Here is a 13,173-nt window from a genome sequence, read left to right as displayed (position 1 = left end):
TGAGATGAGTTGTGGCAGTTTGTTTTTTGAGAAAGGGGTCCATGTTGCCTAAGTTGTCAGATTTATTTCACTTATCCTTTTGATGTATACAAGGTCCACGCTGATATACCTTTTTTTCATTCCTGACACTATTAATTTGTGTCTTTTTTTCTTTCACATTTTGCTAGAGATTTGTCAGGTTTATTGATCTAGCTCCTTGTTTTATTCTTTTTCTCTAATTTTTTTTGTTTTCAATTTCATTAATTCTTGTGCTTTATTATTTTCTTTTATTGTTTTCTTCCTTCTACTTGCTTTGCGTTTATTTAGCTTTCTCCCCTTAAGATTCAAGCTTAGGTGTTATTAATTTGAGACTTCTCTTCATTTCTCTTGTAAGCATTTAGTGCTATAAATTTTCCTGTCAGGACTGCTTTACTGTGTTCCACAAATTTTTATGTATTTCACTTTCATGCAGTTCAGTGTGTTTTGTTTTCCTTGAGACTTCTTTGCCTCATGGATTACTTTTAAGTGTTGTTTTCTTTCTTTTACTGATCTCTTATTTGAATCCATTATGAACAGAGACATAACTTCGTATATGTTCAGTTCTTTTAAGTTTGTTAAGATTCGCTTTATGACCCAAGGTATATTCTATCTTGGGCTGAGTGTTTTTTAAATATTGTTTAGATTCTGTTGATTGATGGTATTGTTGAGCTCTTCTCTATTCTTGCTGACTTTGTGTATGGTATCTATTAATTGTTGAGAGTGAGAGGTTAAAGTCTCTACCATTGTAGATTTGTCTGCTTCTCCTTTCAGGTCTATCAGTTTTTGGTTCATATATTTTTAGTTGTTATTTGGTGCATACACATTTAGGATATGTCTTGTTGGTGAGTTGAAACTTTTATTATATTATGCCTCTTTCTCACACTGGTAATTTTCTTTGTTCTGATGTCTGTTTTACCTGCTATTAATATAGCTACTCTGGCTTTTCTTTGATAATGTTTGTTTGATGTATCATTTCTATCCTTTTATTTTCAGTGTGTCTATGTCATTTTAATTGAGGTGGGAGTCTTTTTTTTTATAAAGATTTTATTTATTTGAGAGAGAGAATGAGAGAGAGAGAGAGAGCATGAGAGGGGGGAGGGTCAGAGGGAGAAGCAGACTCCCCGCTGAGCAGGGAGCCTGATGTGGGAGTCTTGTAGACTGTGGATGGATGGATCATATTTTTCAATCCATTCTGCCAATTTCTTTTAATTGGTATCTTTTTTTACATTAATTATTTAAATGTTAGGGCTAATCCTGCCATTTTATTATTTGTTTTCTGTTGACTCTCTCTGTTTTTCATTCTTGTTTCTTTTTTCCTGCCTTCCTGTGGTTGCTTGGATATCTTTTAGGATTACCTCCAGTGCTTTGACTTAGCCGTAGTGTCCCGTGAACACTTTAGAAGTGCATTTTGATTTATCTGTAAGTGTCTTTGACTATGTCCATAGTGTTTTTAAATTTTTCTATGGTGTTTGCATAGCAATTTTTGGTGGGTGCTCTAGGTTTTATATATACATAATTAGTCACAGTCTACTGGTGTTGTCATCTTACCAATTCAAGTGAAGAGTAAAAACCATGCCTCCCTTTATTTCCCTTTAACTTCTCCCCTTTATAATACCATTGTCTTAAATATGTTCTCTACATACATTTAGAACCATATGAGACAGTGGTACAGTTTTTGCTTCCACCATCAAACGTAATTTAGGAACTCAAGAAAAGGGAAGCTTATTGTACTCATGTTTTTGCTTACTATGTTCTTTCTTCTCAATGTTCCAGCGTTCCTTCTTTTATCATTTCCTTTCCATTTAGAGAACTTCCTTTAGCCATTCTTTTAGGGTCTATCTGCTGGTAACACATTCTTTTACTTTTTCTTTGTCTGAGTATGTCTTGATTTCTCCTTCATTCCTGAAGGATATTTTTACTGGGTAGAGGATTCCAGGTTGACATTTCTTTCAGCACTTAAAAAATGCTGCGCCCCTTACTTCTGGCTTCCATGCTTTCTAATAAGAAATCTGCTTCCATTCTAATTGTTTCACTCACATAAGTAATGTATTATTTTTCTCTGGCTACTTTCAAGATCTTTTTTCATTAGTTTTCACAGGTTAAATTGTCATATGTCTTGATACGGATTTCTTTGGGTTTATCCTGTTTGGGATTCCACTCAGCATCTTGAGTCTTTAAGTTTATGTCCCTTGCCAAATTTGGGAAGTTTTCAGCTATTATTTTTTTAAGTACTTTTAAAGCCCCTCCTTCTTTATACTCTCCTTCCAGAACTCGAAGTGACATAAATATTGTATCTTTTGTTACTGTCCCCCAGATTCCCGAGTCTCTTCTCTTTAAATCTGTTTCCTTTGCATTGCTCAGATTGGGTGATTTCTGTTGTTCTGTTCTCCCATTCAGTGATATTTTCCTTCAGTGCTTGACATTCTGCTATTGAGCCCATCCACTGAGTATTTTAATTCCATTTATTGTATTTTTAGTTCTAAAATTTCTATTTTGTTCTTCTTTGGATTTTCAATTTCTTTGGGGCTTTCATATTTTTTCATTTGTTTTCAGCATCTTGTTATTCTTCATAGAAACATTTTTATAACAGCTGCTTTAAAATCTTTTTCAGATTATTTTAATAATCTCTCATTATGATGTTGTCATATTCATTGTTTCAATTTTTCATTCAGTTTGAGATCTTCCTGGTTCTTGACTTGCTGAGTTCTTTTCAACTGAAACTTGTTATGTTATATTATGAATCTCTGACTTTTCTTAAACCTTCTCCTTTACTTCATTTTCTCTAGTACCCACCGCAGAAGGAAAAGTGGGGATGCTACCTTGTGACTGCCAGGTGGAGACAGAAGTTCTGTTTCCCCACTCAGGTTCCACAAACACTCAAAGTGGTGGTGACTTCTTGTTACTGCTGGATGATGGTAGGGAGTTCCAGCTCCCTATTCTGGTAACCCATGGTGGGAGTGGTCTTGTTACTACTGAGTGATAATGAAGGCCCTGACTTTCATTAGATCTCCTCTGACAACACTTCACTGTAGATGGGAGGGGTTCCTCGTTAATACTGGGTGGCAGCAGAAGTCAAGGCTTCCTAAATGGTCTCCATTGACACTATTAGTGGAGATCTCTTTACTGGCCAATAGAGATGAAAGTCCTGGACGCCTACTTAGACTTCTCAGGCTGGGGAATTGAGGTGCCTTATCACAGCTTTACAAGGGTGGAATGTCTAGGTTCCCCACCTACCCTCTGCTGACATGGGCGGGGGTGGTGCCAGTTTTTCTGTGGTGGTTGACTTCAGTAAGGGCAGTTATTATCTGCCAGCTACCTGTCCCTAGGCTGTCCCTGTTTTGGTCCTTTGGCTAAAGAAATGAGGCTTTTGTTGGGGGATTTTTGTCTGTACCTGTTGACATTGCCAGGTTGCCTGCTTCTTCAGCTCCAGGTCTGGGCTATAGGAAGCAAGAATTCCAAGGAACTCACTACTGTGTCATTCTCTGGGTTTCAAGATCCTTAGCTTGTCTTATTTCTACTTTTCAGTTTTTTATGTTTGTTTTTATAATGTCTGGTATTTTTAGTTGAACTTACCGGGAGGAATAGGAAAAGTACACTTACTTCATCGTCCCAGAAGCAGAAGTCTAATTGATCTTTTTTTCCTGTCCAACTGATTTTTGACAAAGGTGAAATAAGTTGCAAAATATTATATATGCCACTATATTTGTATACCATATAAAATATCATATATCCATCTTTCAAAAGAGAGGAAAAACTTGGGACTTATACATAACCATTTTACGTAAGTACTTGTATGTGTATATTTGGTTATTAGAGAGCAAGCTTAGAAGAAAACACACCAAATTGCATATTTTAGAAACAAGTTAGAGAATAGTATATATCCTTTGCTTCAGGGACACCAATGACATAAATATCAGATCTGTTGTTATTGTCCTGGGATCCTGACATCATGAACCTAGAATCCCATGATGCTAACTAAGTTTGTCTGAGAAAGAAAATTTTAAAAAGCTGTATTCAAAGGGCACCTGGCTGGCTGAGTCAGTAGAGCACACGAGATCAACCCTCTTGATCTCAGGGTTGTGAGTTCATGCCCATGTTGGGCATGGCATCTACTTAGAAAGAAAGAGAGAGAGGGAGAGAAAGAAGGAGAGAAAAACTGTATCTGATTGTATTGTTTTGTTTTTTAAGACCTGAAATGCTACCCACCAAATTGTTGATATTGATTCACTATAGGAATTAATCGTGGAGTACATGAATTTTTTACGTAATGTACCTAGCAGTGATTGAAATTTTTATAAAGAGCATATAATATTTTTATAAGCTTCTTAATAAATAAAAATAATCAATGGACCGTAAGGGTATTAAGCTAAGTGAATAAGTCAGAGAAAGACAAACACTGTCTGATTTGACTTATATGTGAGACCTAAAAAATAAACAAAAAAGCCAAGCTCATAGATACAGAGATTTGTGGTTGTTAGAGGCAGGTGATAAGGGTGGTCAAAAGGTATAAACTTCCAGTTATAAAATAAATTAAGTCATGGGGATGTAATGTACAGTATGTTGACTATAATTAATTGTACCGTATTGTATATTTGAAAATTGCTAGGAGAGTAGATCTTAAGAGTTCTCATCACAAGAAAAAAAATTTTGGGTAACTATGTAACATGGTGATAGATGTTAACTATACTTAAAGTGATTATTTTGCAATGTATACAAATATCAAACCATTATGTTGTACGCCTGAAAGTAATATAATGTTATATGTCAATGATACCTCAATTTAAAAAAACCATCAAGAAAGGAGAAATTGTTACAAGAAAAGCACAATATCCTAACCAATGAAATTCATCGCCAACAACTGAAATAAAAAAAATGTATATATACCATATTAGTATGTAGATTCATGGTATCCTGATTCTTTTCCCTCTACACACAGGAGTAAATGAAGAAGAGGAGAAGAAAAAAGCAAAAAGCAAAGAGAAAATCAAGTTGAAAAAAAAAAGGAAAAGGTATTTTTTAACATCATTGTTTTTTAAAAGTCGGACTATGAATCCAGGATGGATTATAAAATTTTATTTTTTGTGTGTTGTCCAATTAATATGACACTAATTTTTTTCTTAATGGGAATTAGATACTCAGTTGTTTCAGTAAAATGAAGTCATGAATCAAAAATAAAGTTGATACTCACCCATCTTTTTTTTTTTTGGAGCAAATTAAGGTATAAATAAATAATAGCCACCCTCCCTTCTTTTATGTGTTCTATCTAGAATTTTGAGTTTAAAACGTCAGCCAGGCTTTTAATTGGATGATTTCTAAATTCTTTACATATATATTTTGTCTTCGTATATATGAATTTGGAGCTTAAATATTTGTATTCTCAAAATATCATTGCCATGGCTACAAAATAAAGTTACTAATATGATTTATATACTCACTTATGATGCTGAAAATTCCTTCAGGTCTTTCACAACCCTCATCAGCCACCTATGAGTTTTTAGTATCAACTCTTTTAACAACTGACTGGTTAAAGAAATTGATCAAAAGAATTAAGAAGCAGTTTCTTTTATGGTAAATCAGTACAGTTTTACTTACACTAGAATAAACATACAGAAGACATTTTTTAAGGCCCTTGACAGTAGTAATCTCTGGCTTGGACCCTAGTTCTCTAACAGAGTAGGTTCTGCATGTCATGCATTACTTCATAGAGCATTTAATATGTACATTTTAACACCTCAGCTACTTTATAAATTGGAAAAGTTTGTTTTCTCTCAAATGTTGGGAGTTAAATAATCTTTAACATAAAAACTAATAGGAAGGTAGAGTTCAGTGTATTTTGTAGTCTGACTCGTGTATTGTTCAATCATTTGCATAGCACAGCAAGATGGATTGCTTATAGGAAAAATGAAATTATCTATTTTCCAAATTCTAATATACTTACTTTATCATAACAGATTATTTATTCAAGACTGGGGTCTCACAGATCTCAGGCAGGGCCCGAAATTAAATGAACTTTTCTAGGCATACTTAGCAGAGATTTTGCCACCTAATAGAATTGTTGTGTGCAAGTCTAACACTGTATCTTAAAAATGAGAATCCAGGACCAAAAAGCCAAAGAAAAATGTACAGGCAAAGAAGCTCTAGTCAGAATCCACAGGTCAAGCAGGGTCTTTAAAACAGGAAAACAGACAAGAGTTGACAATAATGGAGTTGAAGAGGGAACTAGAGAATCCATGAGAAAATAAGCCCAGGAAACAGCCAAGAGTCCAAGTGAGGTAGACAAGATGGAGGAGGGAATAGAGCATCACAGAAACAGGGGAAAGCTCGGGGCTCCCACACAGGACTCCTGAGTCACTCTACAGACCCGACCTTAGAGTCTCATGCATTTATGTTTTCCCTCCTGTATGTCTCTTTCAGGTTTTCTTAGTTTGGGCTTTAACTTCTAATGGTTAGATCACTCAACTATCTCTTGAGGATTTTACCTTGACTCAGTTTCTGTCTTGTTGCACATTTAGAGTTTGGGTGTGGGCAGATTATTGTATACCTGTTTATATAAGATCTTAAGAGATGGCTTCTCTGTTTTTTGTTACTTTTCTTTTTTTTTTCATAGTAGAGGAAGGAATTATATAGTTCCCCCCTAATTTTTTATTAGAGTAATATTAGAAAAATAAAGAATAATGCTATAACATCTTCATTTATTTATATTCATTCAAATGCATCTTTTTTGTAACTAGTGAAAATTACTTTGGAATGCAAGTGCTCATCTGTATCACTCTGCATCTAGAAGATTGAAGTATTCTGACTTGAAAAATCAAAAGAATTAACAAAAGTGCTTTCATTTTGCTAATTTTCAGCTTTCACCCATTGATACCGAGGTACAATTGCATCTTTTTGTAACTCTTTTAAGAGACTTTGCTAACAACTTATTGCATACGCGAATGAATTGTATATATAATAAAGGCTTGGTAAATGACACTTTGCTTACCTTAGAATATTTTGAAGGGTATGACAGGATGAAAAACTGAAAATCACAGAAAAATCATTATATCCTTACTGAGTTTAAAACTTATTACTAGAGTTGAGCAGAATAGAGTTACTTGTCAATTTCTGTGGCCAAGGAGCAAAAATTCCCAAGTCAGTATTTTAAGAGAATACAAATATGGAAAGCACATTTTGAGTTTCTTTGTTTATGTCCCACCTTGCTCCAAAAATGATTTAAGGCAATTAAAATCTCATTTAAAATTTACCTATCAGCCATAAATGCAGTTATCAGTCAGTATGTATGTATTGCCCATAGGTCTTACTCATCCAGTTCCACTGAAGAGGACACTTCAAAACAAAAGAAACAAAAATATCAGAAGAAAGAAAAGAAAAAAGAAAAAAAGAATAAGTCAAAAAGGGGGAAACATCACAAAAAGGAAAAAAAGAAGAGAAAAAAGGAAAAGCATTCTTCCACCCCTAATTCTTCTGAGATCTCCAAAAAGTAACTGAATCTTCAGCCTAAGCCATTAAATTTTAAAATTTGGTTTTGAAAGTTATCTGACCTTCCTTGGAATTTGCTATATAATTATGCTTTGCAATAAATCACAGCCTTTTCCATATAGACTTTTTTTTCATATATGGGACCATTGTCATCTGGCAATACATTTTTAATGTGCTGACTCTATAAAGTATTGAATCAGTCTTATTACTTGGTAGCCATGCCCCAAGTATAGTTATTTGTACATACAAAACACATTATTTTTGGTATTCATGACTCTTTGTCTGACTAGTGTTATTACTTCATAAGTTGATTGTAAATGGCTTTACTACAGTCAACACAGGTATTCTACCTAGCACTTAATGAGTGTTTGCTGAATCAAGGGTCCACCTTCCAGTGATAAAGTGAGGTAGGGGATAATGCTTTGCTCTTGACTCTGAAAAATTAATAGCTTTATATCCTATGATAATATATAAAGGTAGTGAAATTTTTCACTGTTGTTTTTAAATCTCAAACCTTTTTTGGAAGTCATAGGAGATGAAGCTGCTTTATTGGTTTTAACTAGGACATATGAAATGAATGGTGTTGGCAGGAAGATGATAATGAAAATACTTATAAGGAATTTTTACTGTTACATGAAACACAGAGTGTCTAGTACCTGCCTCCCCTGTTATTGTAACAATTACAATTTTCTTCCTTGTTTAAAAAGACAAGAGTAGCTCAACCTCATAGAGATGATGCTGTGTTGGGTAGAATTTTTAGGATAGACTCCTGGGTTGTTTTACAAATGTGCCATATTGGCATCTCTTCAAGTGATACCTCAAACACAGAACTTTTTAATTAGGAGAATGACAGCTAAATCATCGTTAGAGCTGATTTTTATTGTATTCTGTATGTAAATTTTATGAAGCTTGTTTCTATGAGTAATGTGGAAAATTTTTATAAATGTGAACATATATATTTATTTGTCTAAAATAATTTGTAGTTTTGAAGCAGGTTTCACACTGAATTTATGGTTTCAAAAATGACCAGTTTGGGGTGTTTCTCTCTTTTACTTCAGTCATAGACCTTAAGAGCAGTCACAAAAATTTAGGATTAAGAATTTTATTCTGTACTTTTTAAAATATAAGAGCCAGGGAGTTGCATCATGAAAGCCTTTATATAACAATGGAAATTTTATATTGGTAAGCATTTTCAAACATATATTAGTAGATAGAAGTGTTTCTTACATTTTTAATTTCACAATGATCAGTGAATCAGTGAAACTTACTTTGCTTAGTTTTTAGATAGCCCTGACACCCACTGAGTTAAACACTTACTATTATAGCAGCATCAGACATCACTCAGTTATCATGGCTTGGCACCAAAGACTGCATGTACCTCACTGTGGTGCAGTTAGAAATTTTCAAGTTGCTGACCTACAGACTTGGCTACAGGTGAAATCATTTTGGTGAAATCAGGTAAGTACACGTAACCTCACAAGCTGGAAAGTTGTACTGAGTCTTTGTTCATCCAGCTCCCCTCGCTGGCATGACCTCAGTCAGAAGGGGGCGTGGAGGGCAGCTTCCTAACTCCTCATACCTGTGCTTACCTTATTCCCATTCTAGGGAAGCTATGCCCACATCCCTACTCTAGCGTTATAGCTGAGGAAGTTTTCACACTTCTAGCTTTTCCATAATCTAATTTAGTCCGATGGCCTCCTCAAAAAGAAACCCTTTTTTTTTTTTAAGTAGTTCTATCAGTTGTGGAAGAGAAACAGAGTTATTAAGTTTTTAAGGGATTGTTTGGCCTTTGCTGTATTTTACATATTTTTTAAACTGCATTTTATGAAAATACAGTTCTTTGGTTATTATGATGAAAAAATAAAGAAAAATTTTAAAAATGATTGAAAAATGTTACATGCACAAGGATGACCTCATCCTATTAAGTGTATAACATGGTTTAATATGCTAATAATTGTAGTGAAACAAAGTTAATTCAGGTATTGGTGACTTTTATTTCTGTTTATTGTAGAGATTATAAATAGGCTCATTAGATTTGTTTTCTGAATGGGGACACAATTAATAATGGTCCAGAAGGATTATATAAAATTCAGCACTCATTAACTAATACAGGGTGCAAATTAAAAAAATTTAATGCTCAGTAATTTTTTCCACTAGATAATATTCTTGGAATTATTCTTAAGTAAATTCCCCATAGTATGAGAATAGTTTATGAAATCTCTCATCTGAATAAAATTCATTTCTTTTCACTAATTTTCTTCTAAAGTAATTTTGTTGTTGGGGTTGGATACAGATCTCACTCATAAATTTTAGAAGATTAGTGAAATTTTCCCTGAGGCAGAGTGTAGCAGAAGGAAAACTGAATCTAACAGAAAAATCCAAAAAGTCCTGGCCTTTCTAACCACCTGTCTGACTTTCAACTAAATCATTTAGCTTCTCTGGGCCTTGGTGTCTTTCATCTATAACATATTATACCCATTTATCTCTGAGACCTTTTCCCCTCCTTAATGTATATGCTTATCAATATTTTAGTACAATTCAAGTAATATTATTCATTTTAGAAATTATTATAGGTAAGAAGGTAGCATTCTGTAATGGTAAAGGTTGAATTTACTAAAATAACTGTTAATTAAACACATTCAACTTCTTTAAGCAGTTAATTGATATTTGGTTTACATTCTTACCAACCAATGTGTGTCATTTTCACTAGATGCATATGGAATTTATGTTTAGCTTTGTATCTGTAACCTGATTATCTGAATACTCTGAGGCTGTTGCTTTTAGCTAATGGATCTACTCCCCACACAATTCCCTCTTTCTTTTCTCAATTATCATCTGTTGGCTAAAATCTCTCCGAGGTATCCCCAATTGTTCACCCTTCATACGTATCTGTTTACATCTTTGGTTCTCGGAGGCCAAAACATCAATAAATAAGGAGTAAAACAATTTATGTGTCTGTATTTACAATTCACTGTCTAAAATTATATAACTCTAGGTCACCTGCAATTAAACTAGGTTGTGGAGTTATTATAATGTTGATAAAAATGCCATCAATTCCTTTCTTCAACAAACATTGATTGAGCACCTGGCATGGCAAACACTGCTAAGTACTGGGGATACAGAGAATCATAAGACTCCTTTGCTTCCCTAAAGAGGTTCTTAGTTTAGTTGTTAGGAGAAACAGCAGAACACATCACTGTGTGATAAGTGCAGTAATTGACCTGAGCATGTGTTTATAGAAACACAGAAGGCTACTTAGCTTGCCTGGAGAAGTTAGAAGAGGCAACCTAAAGAAAGTATTGTTTGATTTGGATTTTGATGGAGGATGAAGGTGGAAGTCCTGGCAGTTACGAGTGCGTACTATGAACAGAGACCACAACAGAAAAAACTGAGTTGTGTGCGTGTCAAGGATTGCAAGCAATAGGTGAGGCAGGAAGTGGGAAGAATTGAGACTACTACTGAAGGTTCACAGGAACACGAGAAAGCAGTCTTAAGTCCCATGTTTGGAAGCTTGGACTTGAATCTCATGAGACACCATGAGAGAGTTTTAAGGAAAGAAATGACTTTTAGTGAGGTTTGGTTTCATCCATTTCAAAATCCAATTAAACAGTTTTTAAAGGATGAAATTGCTCTCATGAGAAGGCCACATAGAAAATAACTTGGATCTTTTATGTCCTGTTATGTGTATGTTCCTGTTACGGCCTCTTCTTCTAGACCCACTCTTCTTTCTAAGATTTGATGATTACCAAAAATTCCATTGATTTGTCTTCTAAAAACACATAAAGCTACTATATTCCTTATCAGACCAATCCTCAGAATGACCTGCCTATGTGCATACTTGGAAATGTACTTTGTTTTAAATTTTTAGGATTATTTAAAAAAAATTTTTTTAGATTATTTTTGACTGGCTTAAATTCTGTCACTAGGTTAGTATTTGTTACACCCAAAAAAATCATTTAAAATAGTTTTCATTGTATAGACTTGGTTGTAATTTGATGAGGCTTCTCACTTTCTTAATATTTTGTCTCAGTCTGTGAAGCACAACTGCTTCACAGTTACAGAAGTTACAGAGACACATACCAGTTGGTCCACTGGTTGAGCTCAGTGGCTCTCCCTCAGGTAACCTGGTTTGGCAGGGACTATAGCTAGTACCAGTGCTGGGACTCCACCTTCCTGGGCAGTTGGCCTCCAAGGAGAGTATATGTCTTAAGCTAGCTTGATGGTAATCCCACTTGCGAAGCCCAGGAGCTGCACTCTGTGACACATCCAGCCATGCCCAGCCTCCGTATCTCTCACAGGTTAGGAGGAGTTTGGGGAACCGTGAGCATTTCGCTGGCCTTGACCAGTTTGCCTGCTTCCTGTGTCATTTATGGCATCAGCACTTGCCCTTGAACAGCAAAGGTAGAACTGTACCAGTGCCTTAACTTGCTCATCCTAGGTTTTTACCTGAGGCAACATCTGATTAATAGTGTAATTTTGAATATCTGTGTATCAAGACAGCCAGTGAAATCCATCATGGCCAGTAGATGTTGCAGTAATGATCTTGGAGCTATGCTCTCAATATAGCCACATGTCGCTATTTAAATTTAGATTAATTAAATGAATAAAATATAAATGTATTCTTCACTTACACGAGCCACATTTTAAGTGCCCAGTTGCCACATGGGGCTAGTGGCTACCATGGACAGTGCAGATAGGGAAAGAACATTTCCACCGTCACAGAAACTTCTGCGCAGTGCTGGTCCAGAAGACATCCCCAGTTCTTGGTAAAAATTTTGACAGCCTAATGGCCAAAAGTTTCTAAACCTGAGATTTGCATGCCGAGAGCAGTAAGGCGTTCCTTTTTTTTTTTTCTCTCAGACCAGAGAAGCCGTATTTGACACATTTTGAAAGGCTAGTCTTTCAACTACAGTAATTTTATACAACACAGTGGATGTTTTGGGAAGAGCCAGCTTTTAAAATTAATCCTTTTTTCCTAGTGAATTCCATTAGAAAACAAGGTCTGTGTTCTTGTAATAGAAATCGTACTTAGGAATAAAAATCTTTTAAGACAATTATAATGTGCAGAAACCGTAGTTTTATTTCTAGGTGTCTTAAGTGGTATTAATGCAATAATAGCCTTAGGTGGGACTAGAGAACTTATTTTTTTATAACTTTAATTTTAGAAGTTCTGTAGGAACTTTATCAGTGAAGGATTTTTGTTATGGTTATCCCTTGGTATGCAGAAAATATTTATTATGCAGATTATGCATTGTGACCTATTTTGTTATTGAATGTTAGGTTTTATAAAGACAGTACATTCATTTTGTACCCAGCAAGCCCTGAAAAAAAGGTAGGGGTTGATCTCTAAGAGACTTAACTTGCCACCTCTGTTTTATAAGACCATCCCCCCTGAGATTTACCTATCCAGTGCCATCTCGTAAAAAGAACTGCCTCTAAGTATCAAAAGAATTGTGTAATGTTGGTAATGTGACAAATCTCTAATTGTTCCGCACTGGCGTAGGTTCGCTTGTCTGTGTTATTGATAAGTTCTTTAATTTCTCCTGACGTATTAGCATAATTTCATGTAATACAGAAACATCTTAATTAGCAAATAAAAGTAAACTTCTGCAGCATGATCAGAAACCTTAGTGGGTTTTTAATAAACTAGTTGAATGATCAAAAATGCAGCTGTGT

At 34.9% G+C, this 13,173-nt stretch overlaps 1 protein-coding gene across 1 annotated transcript in view; it reads left to right on the top strand.

Annotated features, from left to right (window-relative positions):
• SREK1IP1 (SREK1 interacting protein 1) overlaps positions 1-10,443 on the top strand; it is a 42,575-nt gene extending 32,132 nt beyond the window's left edge. Inside the window, exons 4-5 of the mRNA XM_028123882.2 lie at positions 4,955-5,027; positions 7,313-10,443. Coding sequence (XP_027979683.1) covers positions 4,955-5,027; positions 7,313-7,502 — 263 coding nt within the window. The 3' untranslated portion in view covers positions 7,503-10,443. The remainder of the gene's footprint in view (positions 1-4,954; positions 5,028-7,312) is intronic.
• Positions 10,444-13,173: the final 2,730 nt, after the last annotated feature.

The sequence above is a fragment of the Eumetopias jubatus genome, unplaced genomic scaffold (assembly GCF_037043125.1).
Source record: "Eumetopias jubatus isolate StellerSeaLion01/CBP00866 unplaced genomic scaffold, mEumJub1_p1.0 scaffold_5, whole genome shotgun sequence".
Classification (NCBI taxonomy): domain Eukaryota; kingdom Metazoa; phylum Chordata; class Mammalia; order Carnivora; family Otariidae; genus Eumetopias; species Eumetopias jubatus.
Note: the sequence above shows the minus strand (reverse complement) of the source record. Positions and strands in the feature narration are given on the sequence as shown.